The following is an 18,321-nucleotide window of genomic DNA, read 5'->3' on the forward strand; positions in this document are numbered from 1 at the left end:
TGATGTATTGTATGGTGACTAACATAATAAAATAAAATAAAATAAATAAAATGTGGTATATTTATACAGCAGAATATGACACAGAAGTGAAACTTAATGAACTACTATATGCAACAGCATGGATAAACCTCACAACCATAATGATGAACAAAACAATCTAATCTCAGTATGAAGTCAAAAACTGGCAAAACTGTCACCTATGGAGAGGGAAGTCAATTACTGGGTATGAGCAGGAGGGCTTCTGAGATGTTGCTAATGTTCTATTTCTCGATCTGGGTGGCAGTTAAACGAGTGTATTTAATTCTTGAAAATTCACTGAGTTATACAGTTATGCCCTGGTTACTTTTCTGTGTGTATATTATACTTCAACACAAAGTTTATAATGATAATGATGACAATGATGTATGTCACTCATCTTTTCATTTATATCTTGAATTGAATCTAAGGACTGAATCTATGACAGTAAAAGTATTATAGACTGAAACAGTTAATACTAAAGGCAAGGAAATGCATGGGTAAAAGGTGAAGTTAATTCAAATCTCACAAGGAGAAAGTTTTATATTTATAGTGATAGAGGGGAAGGTCTATGAGAATTAGTGAAAAATATTACTTTGGGATATTTTTAAATGCAGCTTTAACATCTTCAAGCACCTATAACACTAATACAACTGGAGGAAACTCCAGGATTATCCCTGGGTCATTTTCTTGTCTGGCTAATATAGCCTAGGTATACAGACATTCTTTGAATGGTCACCAGACCAAGTGATCAAATCAGCAAAAGCTCACAAGCCCAGAGGTATGAGCAATTTTGATAGGATGAAGTTAAGTAAGCGCAGTTTTTAATTTGGATGCTTGAATGTAAATGAATGTTGCCGTAACTTTCTGAGTGACCTACCTTTGGTAAAAGAACCCACAGCCGTGCCTGCTTAGCTCCCTAGAAAAAAAGGCCTATCCACCTGCTCCTCAGGGGAGGCCAGCTACTTGTGGCCCCTTGAACACTGCTGTGACACCCAGGAGGCAACAAAAGGAAGCTGGAACCACTCTAACCTGACCTATGGCCCCCTCCTGTATCTGATGCACAACTGAGTCTACAGGGTGTCTTTGGTTGATCTCAGTATCTGGCAGGTAGAGCCCATGCTTCATTTCCTAATGATTGGATTAGGATTCCTTTGTGAACAGCACAGAAATTGCACAAATATCGTATCATTATGGATTTTTTAAAGGCTTGAAATAAATATCTTAAAAGTGACCTAAATAGGAAGCCCTTGTAATAGTATTTCTAGTAGTTTCTCAAGTTTCCCCTTGTTAATCTTGCCACCTGGGCTGACTGCTTCTTTACAAAACTCCGTGCCTCATTTATGAAACAAAGGACAATTATAACCTCGGTGATGACTGCTATTTTCAAAATCTCACATATTCTTCTACAATGTGACTCTGCTACTCTCTCATCAGGTGGTGAAGTCTATTTCTCCTCTTGAATCAGGGGAGGCTCGTGACTGTTTCCATCAAGAGAATACGGCAGAAGTGATGCTATGAGAAGTGCGAGGCTGGGTCATAAAAGGGAACACAACTTTCACCTTGTTGGCTGGAGCACGTGCATGTGCCCGAGGCCTGCTAAAAGTCTACCTATGCTGAGACTTTTATGCTGTGAGGAAATCAAAACACATGGTGAAACCACGTACAGTTTACATCAGCCCAGCCCAGAGCCCAGGTGACAGACACATTAGTGCATAAGCCTTCAGATGATTCTAGCCCCAGCCACTGAGTCACCCCCAAATTTCAAGTCTTGCTGGATGAGGCCCTAAATATCATAGAGCAGAGACAAGCCATCCCCACTCTGTCCCACAGAATGCATGAGTATGATAACATGGCTGCCTGAAGCTGCTAAGTTGGGGGCGGTAGTAAATGGGAAAACCACTGAAGGGCTGTTTTAAACTTTAAGTAAGATGTGTGTATGAAAGTGCTCTATACAAACTGAAAGCAAGAATGGAAGGCTGCTGCCGCATGGAACGGAACAGGAAAGAAGCTGTGGGGAGGGTGGGCCAAGGAGAGCGGGGAGGTGAGGGAGGCATGAGGATGAAGTAGAGCAGTGGAGTGGGAGGCAGGCTTGGGTTCCCATTTATCATCGGGGCCATGCTTCCTTTGACTTACTATGTGGAATCTGAATACCTTTTGAAAGTAGGGCCAAGAAGATCTCCTTTAAGACTAATGATGTACTATATGTTGGCTAATTGAATTTAAATTAAAAAAATGACTGAATATGGGGTATGGGACAATGAAGAATCAAAGATGACTCTAAGAAATTTGGCCTTAAAGACTGAAAAGACAGTTACAGCAGGAAGAATGTATCTGCCATCAGTTAAACATGGGACTACAGGCGGGACTAGTTTCAGAAGATCAATAGTTCAGTTTGGGATATGTGAAGTCTAAGATGTCTACTGGACATCCAAATAGAGATGCTGAATTGGTGGTTATATATTTGAGTCTGGAGTTTAGTGAACAAAGTGCTGCTCTCCATAGTCCAGTCAGTTCAATGTTTACGTTCCAAGGAGAAATAGGGGCCTGTCTGAATATCTAATTATCCCCTCTTTCAGTATCATTAGTGATTGATGATACACTGGTAAGTGAAAAAAGCAAGTTATAGGACATTCCCACTTATTTATATGTACACAGATATGTGTGTGTGCAGTAAATGTTTTGTATTCTGATTCATTTGTTTTTACAGTAAGTCAGTACTTCACCGAGAGTGTTAAAAACATACACATACACACAGTAAATACATCAACCACTTTCCTGTCATAAAAATTATAATGAATGCTTCCTTTCAACCAAACATGAAGCACCATTTTCCTTCCATTGGAACCTTACTGCAACAGAAACTAATTTAAATCTACAAATGAAAACCTAAAACAACAACAACAACAAAGAACGATCTGAAGCTTATTATTGACTAGTGTAAAAAAATTATCTATAGTCTTCCTAAAAACACATAATGAAGTTAACCCCATCTTTATATGTTGAACTTGCTTTCAAAAAATTCTTTGTGGTGGTCAACAGACTTAAGTAAACAGCTGTAACTTACAGGGCAAGCTGGCTCTGTAATTGTGTCCCTCCCCTCAATAACCACACACACACACACACACACACACACACACACACACACACACACACACACACCCCTACACTATACTACATTGAAGAGACAAGACAACTGCAGAAAGGACAATGCAACAGAGAAAAAGCTGGTTTGAAAGCCAAACAAAGATTCTAAAAGAATCTGCTTCACCTACTCCGCTGTGTCACTTTCCCCCGCTTTTCATTTGTTATAGCACCCAGGGATCAAGTCATTTAATTTACATACATCCAAAATTACTTCTGTAATTCCATTAGGAAATAAAATTCTGATGCATTTTGACAATCTTGTAGATTAGGTAATAAATAAAAAGCAAGTGTTCAGTTTATTAGTATTTAAGTTTCTCTACCTGATTGATTAATCCGTCTGTAGGTTTTAGGCAAGTAACTGAAATACAAACATTAAAAATATTACCATGGTGACAGTTGAAGATGGTCACAAATCCTCTGATCGTTCTTCTGTCTACTTCCCTCCCCTTCAGTTTGGGAGCTCTGTGACTGCTCTAATAAAATATGGTGGAAATAATGCTGTGCCAGTTTCTGAGCCCCGGTCTTGAGACTAGCAGCTTCCACTTGTTACCTCTTGGAATACTCACTCTCGGAGCCCAGAGCTGCTATGTGAGAAGTCAGATTATCCTGTTGAGTAATCATGTGGATTAAATGGGAATCTGGGCAGTGCAGATCATGGACAGCATCAACTACACAGTTACAGTGGTGAATAATATCAGTAAGGTTCCTAAGGTTCCTGTGCTCAGGTAGCTTTGTCTTTGTAATGCCACTATCAAAGAGCAGCAGAGAAATGCTCTGTGTTCACCAAACTGTTTCCTTTCCATCTAGGTTTGCAGCTAGGTGGGCCAAGTGAGTGAGCTCTGGCTAATGGAATATGGGTAGATAAGCCACTTCAAATCCTAGCCAACCCCCCAATCTACCTCTATAACCCTCCATGCTGTCTTTTCTTTTCTTGCAGACTGGATTTAGAATTTTGCGGGGAGAGAAGGAAGTGGAAACGGACCTAGCCGATAGAGGAGCCACTTATAAAAAGAGCCTGAGTCCCCGAAGGACTACATGGGGCAGAGGTGATTCACATCCCAACCCACACTGGATGGAGCTATGTACAAGGAACAGAACCTTCACTGGGTTAAGATGCTGAGACTTTGGGGGATGTTTGTTATAGTAAATGGCTTACCTTGTCTAATACAAAGAAGGATCTGTAAAGAGTTACTTCCCAATATTTTCATGTATGTTTTAACTTAAATAACTACAGCAGTCCCCCTTTATCTGTGGTTTCTCTTTCTGTGTTTTCAGTTACCCATGGTCAACCACGGACTGGAGGCAGATGATCTTCCCTCTGATGTATCACTTGGTCAACAGTAGCCTAATGCTAGGTCACAGTGCCCATGCCACTCACCTCACTTTGTCTCATCATGTCAGCATTTTATCATCTTACATTATCACAAGAAGGGTGAGTACAGCACAGTAAGAGATTTTGAGAGAGCACATTCACTGACTAATACTGTTAAAACTGATACATTTTATTTGTAGTTATAATTGTTAATCTTTTATTGTACCTAATTTATAAATTAAGCTTTATCATAGGTGTGTATGTATAGGAAAAAACAGTATACACAGAGGTTGGCACTATCCACAGTTTTGGGCGTCCACTAGGGGTCTTGGAACATATATCCCGTGGAATGGGGGGTGGGAGACTACTATACCGTATTACATTAGATTTAGTCTTAAATTTCTCTAACAGACTTACATTTTAGAATATTTTCTCTAGAGAAGTGATATTTCTACCAGTAGAAAAGAAAGTAACTAACCAATTAGGTTTTAATTTTACCAAAACTAATATGGAAGAGCCAATCCAAAATAATGTATTGGAGGATTTTGTTTACAAAATTACATTTTGTTTATATCCTATTGTGAACTGCTCTAAGAGTCTTTATTAAAAATCTTTAGCAGAGAACTAAGGAATGTCATCATGCTCTTGATTTACACTGATTTGTGATTTTTAAAATTTGTAAGGCAGGGAGAATTTTTACAATTGAATAATTATTAACATTTCCTCTTTATATGAAAGTAATACATGATCCCTGAAGATACTAGTTTTAAATCTAAAAGCAACTATTGTGGGGCGCCTGGGTGGCTCAGTCGTTAAGTGTCTGCCTTCAGCTCAGGTCATGATCCCAGGGTCCTGGGATCGAGTCCCGCATTGGGCTCCCTGCTCCACTGGAAGTCTGCTTCTCCCCTCTCCCACTCGCCCTGCTTGTGTTCCCTCTCTAGCTGTCTCTTTCCGTCTCTGTCAAATAAATAAATAAAACCTTTAAAAAAATAAAAGCAATTATTGTAATGTCTCATTATAAAGCATTTAGCTTTGTTTAGATTTGGCAGTTATGTCAGAAGAAAACACTTTTATTTGTGGCTTTTGAGAATAAAGCTACTATCGTTTAATTTCAAAAACTGTTTAAATATTCTTTCAGTTGTGTAAATAACCAAACTGTGACAAAGCACCTTCCTAACTTCTAGTTTTATGATTTATGAAAATAACAACAATGAAGACATACAAAAAGAAACACTAACACAAAAAGTTATAGAATCAACGAATAAAAAAGGTACACAAACAGTGTTCTGTCATACAGTGTGGGGGGAAAAAGAACATATTTGGACAGAGTGAAGTATAAGTAGAGAAATCAACATCTCAGTTCAAAGTAGGAAAAATTTCTTAAAAAGTCACCCTGGTAGATTTGTGAGAGAGAGGATTTAAAAAAATAAAACTGGGATTTCTTGGTGATTCAAGAACTATGTTTTCTTCCACAGCCGCCTGGCTTATAAGGGACTCATGGAACCGAGGTGGGTGGGGTTGGGGTTTAGTGTCTAACACTTTCAAAAAGGAAGCTGCTTTTTGAAGAAGCTCATTTGAAGCTCCAAATGAGCAGGGACACATGGATATCCACATGCAAAAGAATGAAGGTGACCCTAACACCTCACACCACATACAAAAGTTAACTCAAATGGATCAAAGAACCAAATGTAACAAATAAAAAACTATAAAATTCTTGGGAGAAAACAGGTGTAAAATGTCAAGATCTTGGTTTACGTAATGATTCCTTAGATATGACACCAAAAGGACAAGCAACCAAGGAAAAAAAAGATAAACTGGACTTCATCAAAATTGCAAACTTTTGTGCTTCCAAGGACACCACCAAGAAAGTGAAAAGACAACTCACAGGAGAGAAAATATTTGTAAATCATATATCTGATAAGAGACTTGTATCCAGAATATGCAAGGAAATTTTAGAACTCAACAATAAAAAACAAATAGCCCAATTTTTAAAATGGAGGAAAGATCTGAATAATTTCTCCAAAGGAAGAAAAATATATAGGGGGTATACATGGATGTACTACATAAAAATGGGACATTCCAAAACTGCTGGTCAGGGGACTTTGTTACCTTGTTCACCAACAGGTCAGATTTACAGCAGCTGAGGGCATCTATTCCAAAATGAATGTGATGGAACACAAAGAAGTAAACTGAGATGATTCGCTTTGGCTGTCTGAACAGTAGTGTTTCATAGGAAGAGAAAAAAAGTCACATAAAGGCTTCTTCTCTTTGTAGTAGAGTAGAAAAGCTCTTTCAAAAAGAATATACAAATGGCTACTAAGCACGTCTGAGTGAAGAAAAGATGAAGAAAAGATGCTCAAACATCAGTAGCCATTAGGCAAATGCAAATTAAACTTACAGTGAGATATACTTCAGACCCACTAGGATGGCTATAATAAAAAGACAGAGAATAACAAGTGTTGGTGAAGACAGGGAGAAAAATGGAACCCTCATACATTGCTGGTAGGAATGTAAAACGATGCAGATACTCTGGGAAACAGTTTGACAGTTCCTCAAAATGTTAAAGATATAGCTACCATATGACCCAGTAAATCTACCCCTAGGTGTATACCCAAGAGAAATGAAAACATAAGTCCACTCAAAAACTTGTACAGGAGGGGCGCCTGGGTGGCTCAGTTGGTTAAGCAACTGCCTTCAGCTCAGGTCATGATCCCAGAGTCTCGGGATCAAGCCCTGCATCAGGCTCCCTGCTCAGAAGGGAGTCTGTTTCTCCTTCTGCCTCTAAGCCCGTTTGTGCTCTCGCTCCCTCTCGAATAAATAAATAAATACTCTTAAAAAAACCCCAAAAAACAACAAACCTTGTATAGAATGTTTACAGCAGCATTATTCATAATAGCTAAAACATGGAAACAGCCCAAACATCTATCAACTGATTAACAAAATGTGGTCTTATCCATACAACAGAATATCATTTGGCCATAGAAAGTTAACGAAATACTGATACATACTACAACATGGATAAACCTTGAAAATATTATGCTGCATAAAAGAAGTCAGACTCAGAGGCCATACGTTGTACGAATCCACTTATATGAAATGTCCAGAATAGGCAAATTCACAGAGAAAGGAAGTAGATTAGTGGTTGTTATAGACTGAATTGTGTTCTCCCCAAATTTTTATATTGAAGCCGTGACTCCCAATGTGACTACATTTGCAGATGGGGCCTATAAGGAGATAACAGAGGTTAAGTGAGGTCATAGAGTGGGGATCTAATCTGGTAGGGTTGGTGTCCTTTTAAGAAGAGGAAGAGACACCAGATCTCCATCTCTCTGTCTCTGGTCTCTCTCTCCCTATGTGCACAGAGGAAAGGCCATGTGAGAACACAGTGAGAAGGTAGCTGTCTACAAGCCAGGAAGAGAGGCTTCACTGGACCCCAATCCTGATAGCAACTTGATCCTGGACTTGTAGCCTTCAGACGGTGAGAAAATAAATTTCAGTTTTTTAAGCCACCCAGTCTGTGGTATTTTGTTATGACAGCCTTAGCAGACTAATACAGTGATTGCCAGGAGCCAGGGGAAGGGGAAAATGAGGAGTAACTGCTAACATATGTGGGGTTTCTTTCTGGGGTAATGAAAATGTTCTGGATTTCCATAGTGGTGATAGCTGCGTAAGTGTGAATACACTAAAAACCATCATGCAATTTAAAAGGGTGAATTTTAGGGTATGTGAATTCTTTCTTGATAAAACAATTTGTATCAATTAGATGTCAATTTTAAAAATCTTAAAAAAAAAAAGCAAGTTGCACATTTATAAAAGTCCATCCTGGTCATGTGACAAACTTGGAACCTGATTTGACTGAGGAACTTAGAGAAATCCCCCTACCTCCCATTTTCCTAGTTTGATTTACAAGTGTCACCTGTTAGTTGTAATGCATGTTTACTTAAAAGAAACTCATTCAATCACGTTCTTGAGAAAAGGAAAAAATCTTGTTACTTTTTGTATGGGAAAGGCAAGTGGTTAAAACAGAAGGTTTATGAGCCCTTCCTACTTACTGTTATTCCCTAACCTTCTTTGTTTTGATGCCCTTCCCTTCTTAGCCTCATCTTTGTTTTTCTTATCTATAATATCGTTTGGTTCTTCATGAATTTTCTTCCCTAACAGCCACTCACTTTCCTCTTTGCTTCCTTTGTCCTAGTTTCCTTACATCAATAGGTGTGTACTGAAAACCTCCTGCTTGACAGTAGGGGCTCTGCTTTTAGGAAGCTTAGAGTCACATCTTGTCTTTCTTTCTTTTCTCTTCTAATCACACAGTATTGTGCCTTCATGTGCCCACTATCACATTTTCTTACGCATTTTCACTCCTCTATTTGTGATGATTGTTCATATATATATATATATGAAGAGAGAGAGAGAGTCCCCAATGTTACTGCTATGGCATATAAAAGTACTGACAAGAAGGACATGAAAATGTCTGACTCTTGTGTTCATTCATGATGCTGTTCTGATTTTTAGGAGGTAGGAGATGGTGATGATGACGATGGAGCTAGAGAGGCTGAGGAAGTGTATGGAGCAAGACTGTGGGAGCTTTCCTTAACAGCGCAGAGAGTCTCTGTGGGTGGACAGCCTGAGCTCGGGTCGGGTTTCTAGAAGTGATCTGACAAGCATCTCCGGGACATGACTAGGACCTAAGAACCCAATACTAGGGGCACAGAATTCAAGGACGTGATCTTTGCTCTTTAAGAAGGTAACATGTACTAGAAAAAGACAGATGTACAATGAGGTATTTCTCACAGTAAGCAGCAGGTCCCACCAGTCCCCTTATCTGGTGCTATTCCTCTCTTCCCTCACTCAGACTTATACCAAGCATTTTATTTCATGCCAGCCTTGGTGCAAAGAACTGGGAACATAAAGACCAGTAAGGAAAATTGGCTTCCAAACCAGTCATTACTCTTGAGGAGCTGAACTTACTACTTTGGCAGAAAAGTCCTCTCGCCTTTCCACAAACCCAAGTCCTCTCCTACTTAAACTTTCTTCTCAAGTCTTTGTAAATGAAGGTTATGTGCTTATAAGTCAACCTGATATTCTACTCATCCCCTTTCATTTGGTTTTATGCATTTTAGAAACTATATGTTTTGGCCCTCTATTTACAGATTCTATTACTATGAGACCCCTATTATAATGAAGCAGCTTCTCATGGGGTTATATATTAATAGGATTATTATGAGGCTATGTAATTAATGCTCTGTTTCTCTTCAAAGACTAGTGAATGCTACTGATCGTTGAGTCAGACTTGGAAATCCCACTCTCCAAAACCTTATCACAATTTCAGATGGGACTTCAAATAGTTTTACCCTGTGAATAGGCACATATTATATCCCTAAATAAATGAGCTTGACTTTAACTCTAGCCTGGTATCATCTGCCACTGGTCTGAGTGAACTGGTGAACACGGTATGTGACTTTGTATTATGAATGTATAATTAGCCATGCAGTCTCTCCCCAACCAACACACAGATACCATAAGGGCATTCATTCCCTAAGTCAAAGGTACAAGCATGCATATACCTGAGGGAAGGCTGTGGAATAGTGTCTGGACTGGCTGGTACCTGGACTCCCTTTTCCCATTCTTCCTTCCATGTATCCGCAAAGAGGTAATAGCTGTCAGGATTAATGTGATGAGAATCTGGAAGTTTCATGGCACTGATGAGGTCCTTCCGGAATACCTGAGAAGACATTGTACACATCTTGAGAAGACCATCACTAGGAAACTAACACCATTTAATGTACTTTTAAAAAGACTATCCTCACCCACTCTTCAACAAGAGATATCTCTAACTTCCTAAATGGCCAGATCAACTTCTATTTGGAAAGGGTTTGTAGTACTGACAGTTTGTTCTGGATTTAATGAAGAGTAAATAAATCCTTCTTGAATTATTTTCTAGGGCTCCTTGAATTTAAATCAACAATACAGGTTACTCTAAAATAGTTTGTATAAAACAACCGGTAACTCTCTCAAATTAAGCAGTTTAAGTATCCTCTGATAACTTCTAATTATTTAGGTATCACTTTATTTTTTACTTAGAAATTATTTTAATATCTTATTTTTTTCTTCCTGAGATTTTGATAGGAATTACGGGTTGTTTTTTTGTTTTTTTTTGAGGGGGGGAGGGGAGAGGGAGAGAGAGAATCTTAAGCAGGCTCCATGCCCAGCGTGGAGCCTGATGCAGGGCTGGATCTCATGAACCTGAGATCACCACTTGCACCGAAATCACGAGTCGGATGCTTAACTGAGCCACCCAGGTGCCCCTACTTGGAAATTATTTTAGACATATGGAAAAGTTACAAAAATAGTACAGAGCTCCCATATACCCTTCATATAGTTTCTTCTAATGTTAACATCTTACATAACCAGAGTATAATGATCTAAACCAAAAAATTAACATTCCTACAATACTATTAATTAATCTATAGAACTTATTAAAATGTTACTAATTTTCTGGTTAATATTTTTCTGTTCCAGAATTAAATCCAGGATCCCACATTGCAATTACTTGTCACGTCTCCTAGTATTCTCCAATTTGTGACAGTTTCTTAGTATTTGTCTTTCAAGACCTTGACACTTTTGAAGAGAACTGGTCATGTATTTTAGAAACTATCCCTACAATTTGGGTTTGTCTGATGTTTTCTCATGATTAAAATTTTACTCATTTTTGGCAAGAATACCACAGAAATGATGCTATCTCCTTCTCATTCCATTATATCAGGGGCATATAATGCCGATGTCCTATCAGTGGTGATGTTAAACTTGATCACTTGGTTAAGGTAGTGTCTTGCTGGTTTTCTCCACTGTTAGGTTACTGTATTTCCCTTTGTAATTAATAAACATCTCAGAGGAGATACTTTAAGATTATAAAGGCATCCTGTTTCTCCTCAAACTGTCATGAGCTAATTTTAGCATCCACTGGTGGATATCTTGCTTGCAAGAATTATTACTGTGGTATCATAATGGTGATTTTCTATTTCCCTCAGTCCTTCCACATTTATTAATTGGAATTCCTCTGTAAGAAAGATCTGTCCCTTCTTCCCCCTTGTTTATTTATTCAATTATTTATTATATCATTATAGACTTGTGGATATCTATTTTATCCTCTGGGTTATAAGCCAGTATTATTTTTGTTGCTCAAATTGTTCCACCTTTGATCACTGGGAGCTCTTTTGTGTTGGCTCGCGCCTCTACTCTTTCAACACATCCCATCCTTTTTTGAGTATTTTCTTAATTTCCTACATCACGACACGCCCCAGGCGTGTTTATACCCTTCGTTTATAAAAGCTATTGATTTTATATGTTAACTTCATATCCTGCTACCTTACTGAATTCTTTTATTGCCTGAGTTAGTTTTATCATTGATTTTCCTGTGGTTTTCTAGATATATTATCATACCATCTGCAAAGAGAGTTTCACATCTTCTTTACCTAGTCTTAGGTCTCTAATTGGTTTCTCTTGTTTAACTACACTGGCAAATACTGTATTAATATTTGGAATAGTAATGGGGATAGTCAACAATATCTGCCTTCTTCCTGAAATTGGGGGAAATGATTCTAGTGTTCTTCATTAAGATCCTAGGTTGAAGACTATGGTAGATATGCAGTATCTATGTTAAATTATCTTACAGTTCTCCTTTATTCTTGAATGTTTTTGAATGCCTGGGTACTGAGTTTTGTTAAAGGCTTCTTCAGTGTATATGAGAATAATTGTATAATTATTTTCCTTAGATATATTAATACGGTGTATGATTATATTGTATTTTTTAAAAATATTTTGTTTATTTATTTGACAGAGAGAGAGAGCAAGAGAGGGAACACAAACAGGGGGACTGGGAGAGGGAGCTTCCCGCGGAGGAGAGAGCCCGATGCGGGGCTTGATCCCAGGACCCTGGGATCATGACCTGAGCCGAAGGCAGATGCTCAACTGACTGAAGCACCCAGGCACCCTATTATATTGTATTTCTTAATACCCAAACAAACTTGCATTTCTGGAATGAATGTCATTTGGTCATGATACATTTGTTAAACATGGTACTGTCTTCAGTCTTCTAATATTTTATTTAGTATTTTTGTGTCATATTCATGAGTGATATTTATCTGAAGTTTCCTTTCTTTTTTTAAAATTGTCTTTGTCTTTTAGGTTTAGGTATCAGTGTTATGCATGCTTCATAAAAGGAATTAGAAAAAAATAAAAGGAATTAGAACATTTTCATTCTGTTACAATGCTCTAGAATAACCTGAGAATTATTGGGACTATCTGGTCCCTAGGAAACCATCAGGACTTGGTGCTTTCATTGTGGGGTAGTTGCTTAATAATATTCTCTACTTCTTTAGAAATTGGTCACTTGAAGCTTTCTACCGCTAATGGAGTCAATTTTGGTAATCTTTATTTCCATAGGAAGTTATCTATTTTATCCAGTTTTTCAAATTTATTTCTGCAGAGGCTTGCAAAGTATAGCCAGTTCTACTTTGCACAGAAGCTTGGGATCAGAAAATGACAGTGCATGTGGAAACTGTGAAAAGCAATCTTAATAACTAATGGGGAAAATTATGATTTTTCTATGACCTTTAAACATTTTCATCAAAATATAAGAAACTCTTATTGTTGGCTATAAGTGTGTAAAAATGAAAAATATAATCGATATTTTAGTATATGGTAAACATTAGAAACATTGAGAATTAAAGTATTTTTTATAAGAAAATTTCTCAAGAGTAGGTGGGACAAAGCTTGCCTCCTGTTTCTTATCATATAATTTAAGATATGGAGCAAACAACTGAGATGGAATGTTTTAAACTTTCATTATTTTAAAAAATCTATGATTTCAGTTTGTATTTCCCTTTTCACCCAAGAGTTAATAGGTTTTAAAATTTCCATAGGAAAGGACCTTTCTGTTTTTGTAATTTCTGATTTTACAGCATTGTGACCAGAGTACTGTTTATATTATGTCCATGTAATAATGGAAATCACTGTTTTCCTTGTGACTTAATATTTGGTCATATTTTGTATGTGTATCATAGAAATTTGAGAAGGTGCATTCTCTATTATCTCTAATATCAAGGTTTCAAGTTTGATGTATATTCATCACCCGTACCTTACTAAACTGCTTAAGTTGTTTATAACTATCTCCTCACTTATTTTTTTGTTCACTTACTCTGTCTGATACCGAGAGAGGTATATGAAAGCCTCCTACAATTAGTGTGTTTCTACCTATGTCTCCTTGACTCTTCCATAGTTTTTGCTCCATGGAGGTGGTTGCCGTGTTATTCAGTGTATAGATATTCCTAAGTATCACATCTTCACGGTGAATTGTGGTGTTTAGCACTAAAAAGCCTTCTTTGTTTTGGGGGGCTTGATTGATTTCTACTTTGTCTGAGATCAGGCTCACTCGTCCTCCTACCATTTTCCTGGTATACCTTTGTCCATCTCTATTTTTAGCCTTTCTGATTAGGTGTTTTAGGTATATTGTATACGGCATATAGATGCATCTTGTTTTGTGAGCCATAAAATTTTTTTCTTTAATAGATGTTAAGCCCATTCATAATATTTATTGGCATATCTCAGATATTTAGTCTCAACTCTGTCATATTGATAATTACATGTTAGTTTCCTTATGCATCTCTCTATCAGATGTGTATTGTTTGCTCTTTTAATTACATTTTTTTTGCATTTAAGAAGGTTTATAGTTGTAGTCTCTTTGTTATCTTTGTACTTTGATCTTTAAAAATGTCCTCAGTTTCATTTTCTTTTTTAACCTATCTAGTTTATCAGTTTTTACTGTTCTCAGTGAGTTCCTCAGGGGTGAGGAGGATAGAAATGAAATGTCTATTGTGGCAGCCAAGAGGACCCCAGTGTGAGCCTTTAACCCTACCCCTGGCAAGGGAGCCCCAGCTGTGTGAAAAGTTCAAAGGCCAGAGGTACAGGATGATGACATGAGTACAGCTACAACTTGGACTTGGGGAAACAAAGAGATTCCCCATAGTTCATTTTCTGCACGCTAAGCACAATTAGGCACTGACAATATCGGAACCAGGATCCATCTGAAGTTTGATGTACTGTTATCCTCTGGTTGAAAGGGTCCCTGGGTGACTAAGGGGCACGGAAATATGCTCACCAGCCTGGACACATTACTTAAATGGCTGTGGAAGCCTAAGCTTTGTGATTCTGCCCTTTTCAACAACAGAAATAAGTATGTAAGAGGTCTCAAGCTAACTTGGTAATGATGTCAGTGATGAAGGTCCAGTTGAAGTCTAAGGAATGAGGGAACACACTTTCACATGAAAGTATACATACACCGGTATATACCTCATCTACTCATTTCTAATTCTGAAAAAAATCAACCATCCACTGGCAGGTGGAAAATAAAACATGTCCACATTTCTGGAAGATCAAAGGAAAAAATGCTATCAATCAAACATTTTAGACTTTAATGCTAATAAAGGTTCTCTGAGGAGAAACACTGTTCAAATTGTATGTAACATGAAAGTAGAGGCGCAGAGCGTGATCCAATAAAGCAGTAATTCTCCATTGGTGCAGTTCTGTTTAAACTGACAACATTTCAGAGTATAGGACTGAACTATCACATAATCAAATGATGCCATTTAAATGAATAAAGACTCATTCCATTTGCTTCTTTGCAGGGACAGCTCTGCAAATGCCTGTTGCTTTCACTTTGGGAAGATTAAGAATTAATATGATCTGAGCAAAGTAGAGAAGGAAACCAACCTTAAACATGCTGGTGGCCAGGTGGCAACAAAATGACCTCCCTACCAAGAATCCTAGCCAATTAAAGTTAATTGGGTGCTGTGCAGGGAGAAAGCTGTCTACAGAAAAAAAAAAAAAAACCTGGTGGTTTATTACATAATGCTTTGCATAAGGGGGTAAGAGAGGATCACAGTCATATCCATTTAACATGTTTTGCATAGAGCTCAGTGTTCTGGATGGCTAGGGGGAGAAACTCAATCACCATTTTCCTAACAGTGGTGCATTTCTATAAAAGACTACAGTGCCTTTAATGAGCCAGTGGTTAAGTAGTGGTGGCAATTTACAATTGTGCTAAATAAACTACTGTCTTTGGGAAAGAGAGTGCTATGGGAAATCCTACTTTAGATCTGGAAAGACTACTAGGGCTAAGTATTTTCAACCTCCTAAAATATTTAATTGTTTTCCATGTGATACACTTCACAAAATAAATCAACTGATTGCAAACCATGCTTAGGGCTTAATAATGTCACACCATCTCATCATATAGCTTAAGCCATGTCTTTATACTTGATATAACTGCTTATAAAAATCTGTTCTGTAGTTTCCTAAGTAGCCTAGAAACATATTGCGGTGGGTTGAATGGTGCCCCCCCAAAAGTTATGTCTACATCCTAATTTCTGGAATCTATGAATGTTACCTGATTTGGAAAAGGGATCTTTGCAGATATAACTAATTTGAGGATTCTAAGGTGAAGAGATTATCCTAGAACATCTGGGTGGGCCCTAAATCCAATGACAAGTATCCTTACAAAAGAAAGGCAGGGAGAGATTTAAGACAGAAAAGGAGGAGGCAGTGTGACCATGGAGACAGAGATTGGAGTGATTCACTGATCCACAAGTCAATAAATGCTGACAGTCATCAGAACCTGGAAGTGGCAAAGGACTGAATCTCCCCTAAAGTCTTGGGAGGGAGCACAGCCTAGCCAATGTTGGACTTCTGGCCTCCAGAACTGTGAGAAAATAAATTCCGGTTGTTTTAAGCCACCCAGTTTGTGGTAATTTGTTACAGCAGCCCTAGGAAACTAATACACATGTTTACCAAACAGAAGAGTAACTTGAAGACTCTAGACAAAGACATATAAAAGCAGAGGCCAGTGAAATCTGGCCCTTGTCCACGGCTTCAGAAATACCAAACCTCCAGGGAACAGACATTCTGTGAAGTCTGGGAAACCTCAGATGGCAGGAACCCCAATCAATTCAGACCTATTTTTCTTAAAATGAAGAATGAAGGCTAGATCTAATGACTACTATAATTTTACTTCCACTTTTAGAGAAAAACAGCAGACCTATATGATAAGCCTGATTTCAATTTTATAAGCTAGCCAGATTAAATAGCATCAGATCCAAGGTTTCTAGAGAAGCATTTTTACTCAAGGCAGAGCACAACAGTCTGCTTTATCTTGCTGTAGAAACATCCCAAGCATGAGGCAGAACATAAAATGCTGAAGAAGGGATAGGAATGTAAGTTCAGTACTCAAGCAGATATCTGCAAAGTGATATGAAATATATTTACCAAACTGGTCTCATGAATCTGCTTTTGATAAGAAAAGGAATTTGGGGGGGTTTTAAAAAATGAATACAGGCAAACAAAATAGCGTTAGTGTATCCTGGGTAGAGGGGTGTGAGTTCTATACACATACGGTGGCATACACATATGCACATATTTGTATATATTTTCATAAAGAAACAATAAAAGGATAAACCAAAAGCTTTTTTTAAAAAAATGGCTACCTCTGGGAGTGGGGGAGAAAACAGTGAGGAGAGAAAGACAAAAGCTAGATCTCTCTGAATGTGTTTGTGTCACAGTTGGATGTCTGAACCAGGCAAATGTCTTATAGTCAAAAATGAAATTAAAAATCTTTAAAGAAAGGAATATGGGCCCAGGGACACACTACCCAAATTGGTCTACTGGTTTCACCAACCACTTTGGGACAAATTATTTAAATTCTGTGTCTCAGTTTACTCATCTGTAAAATGGGGATAACAACAACACCTCATAGGGGTTGTTATAAGAATTAAATGGCTCAATTTATGTAAAGGGCTTAGCATGGTATTAGGCTCATGGTAATTGCTAAATAAATTCTAGCTGTAGTTATTATTTTATCATCATCATGATAGTCTCAGCTTTACTTCTTTTTTTTTTTTTTTAAAGATTTTATTTATTTATTTGACAGAGAGAGAGAGACAGCGAGAGAGGGAACACAAGCAGGGGGAGTGGGAGAGGGAGAAGCAGGCTTCCCGCCGAGCAGGGAGCCCGATGCGGGGCTCGATCCCAGGACCCTGGGATCATGACCTGAGCCGAAGGCAGATGCTTAACCGACTGAGCCACCAAAGCACCCCTCAGCTTTACTTCTAAAAGCAGAAAGAAGTATATAGCTAAGTTCTCCTATCTATCTAGTCCATAAAAGTAATTACTGATGGGATAAAGGAGATGTGAGTTCATGGCTCACCTAAAACATCCATGGTTCAGCTCCCAAAGATAGGATTCCCAAGCAAGAGGCCCATCAAAAACTCTAGCCACCTCTCTATAGGCCCCAAGGTAATGCAGAAACTTCACAAAATAAAACATGGCATTTGATGCTAAATTAAAGATTATGAATGAAGGCTCTAGATGTTGACATTGACCTAGATAATGAAGTTGAGAAGTTTTACAAGTTCTTAATTGTGTGCCTATTTTATATGCATTGGTAGTTTCCCCAAAAGTTTCTGAAACAAAAAAGCTTTGTACTTACCAGATATCTGCTCTTTTATGGTCAAAGAGGGGATTCACAGGCTAACATACAGCCCAGAAGCTATGCCAAGTCCAACAGTGCATATACATCTTCGCCCCTCAGATGCATGCAGAAACAAAGGAGGCCTCACTATGAATTCAATTAGAATATCAATGCTTAACCTGCCAGAGCCACAAAATGAAAATGTCCTTCACGGACAGCTCTGGCTTTTACTGCTCTCATTAACATCTCTCAGTGGGCAGTTTGTTAAAGCATAGCTAGTCTGAACATTTCTGTGACATTTTTTAGAGGAAAAGTCAAAACATTTACT

At 38.1% G+C, this 18,321-nt stretch overlaps 1 protein-coding gene across 9 annotated transcripts in view; it reads right to left on the reverse strand.

Moving 5' to 3' along the window:
- JADE3 (jade family PHD finger 3) overlaps positions 1–18,321 on the reverse strand; it is a 142,030-nt gene that overhangs the window by 39,353 nt on the left and 84,356 nt on the right. For 7 of the 9 annotated variants that reach the window (XM_073901860.1, XM_073901864.1, XM_025857927.2 and 4 more), the window contains one exon: positions 10,039–10,196. The exons of the other annotated variants lie outside the window; for them this stretch is intronic. In XM_073901860.1, coding sequence (XP_073757961.1) covers positions 10,039–10,196 — 158 coding nt within the window. The remainder of the gene's footprint in view (positions 1–10,038; positions 10,197–18,321) is intronic. 9 annotated transcript variants of the gene reach the window in all.

The sequence above is a fragment of the Callorhinus ursinus genome, unplaced genomic scaffold (genome assembly GCF_003265705.2).
Source record: "Callorhinus ursinus isolate GAN/ISIS: 27379988/994484 unplaced genomic scaffold, GSC_fseal_2.0 scaffold16, whole genome shotgun sequence".
NCBI lineage: Eukaryota > Metazoa > Chordata > Mammalia > Carnivora > Otariidae > Callorhinus > Callorhinus ursinus.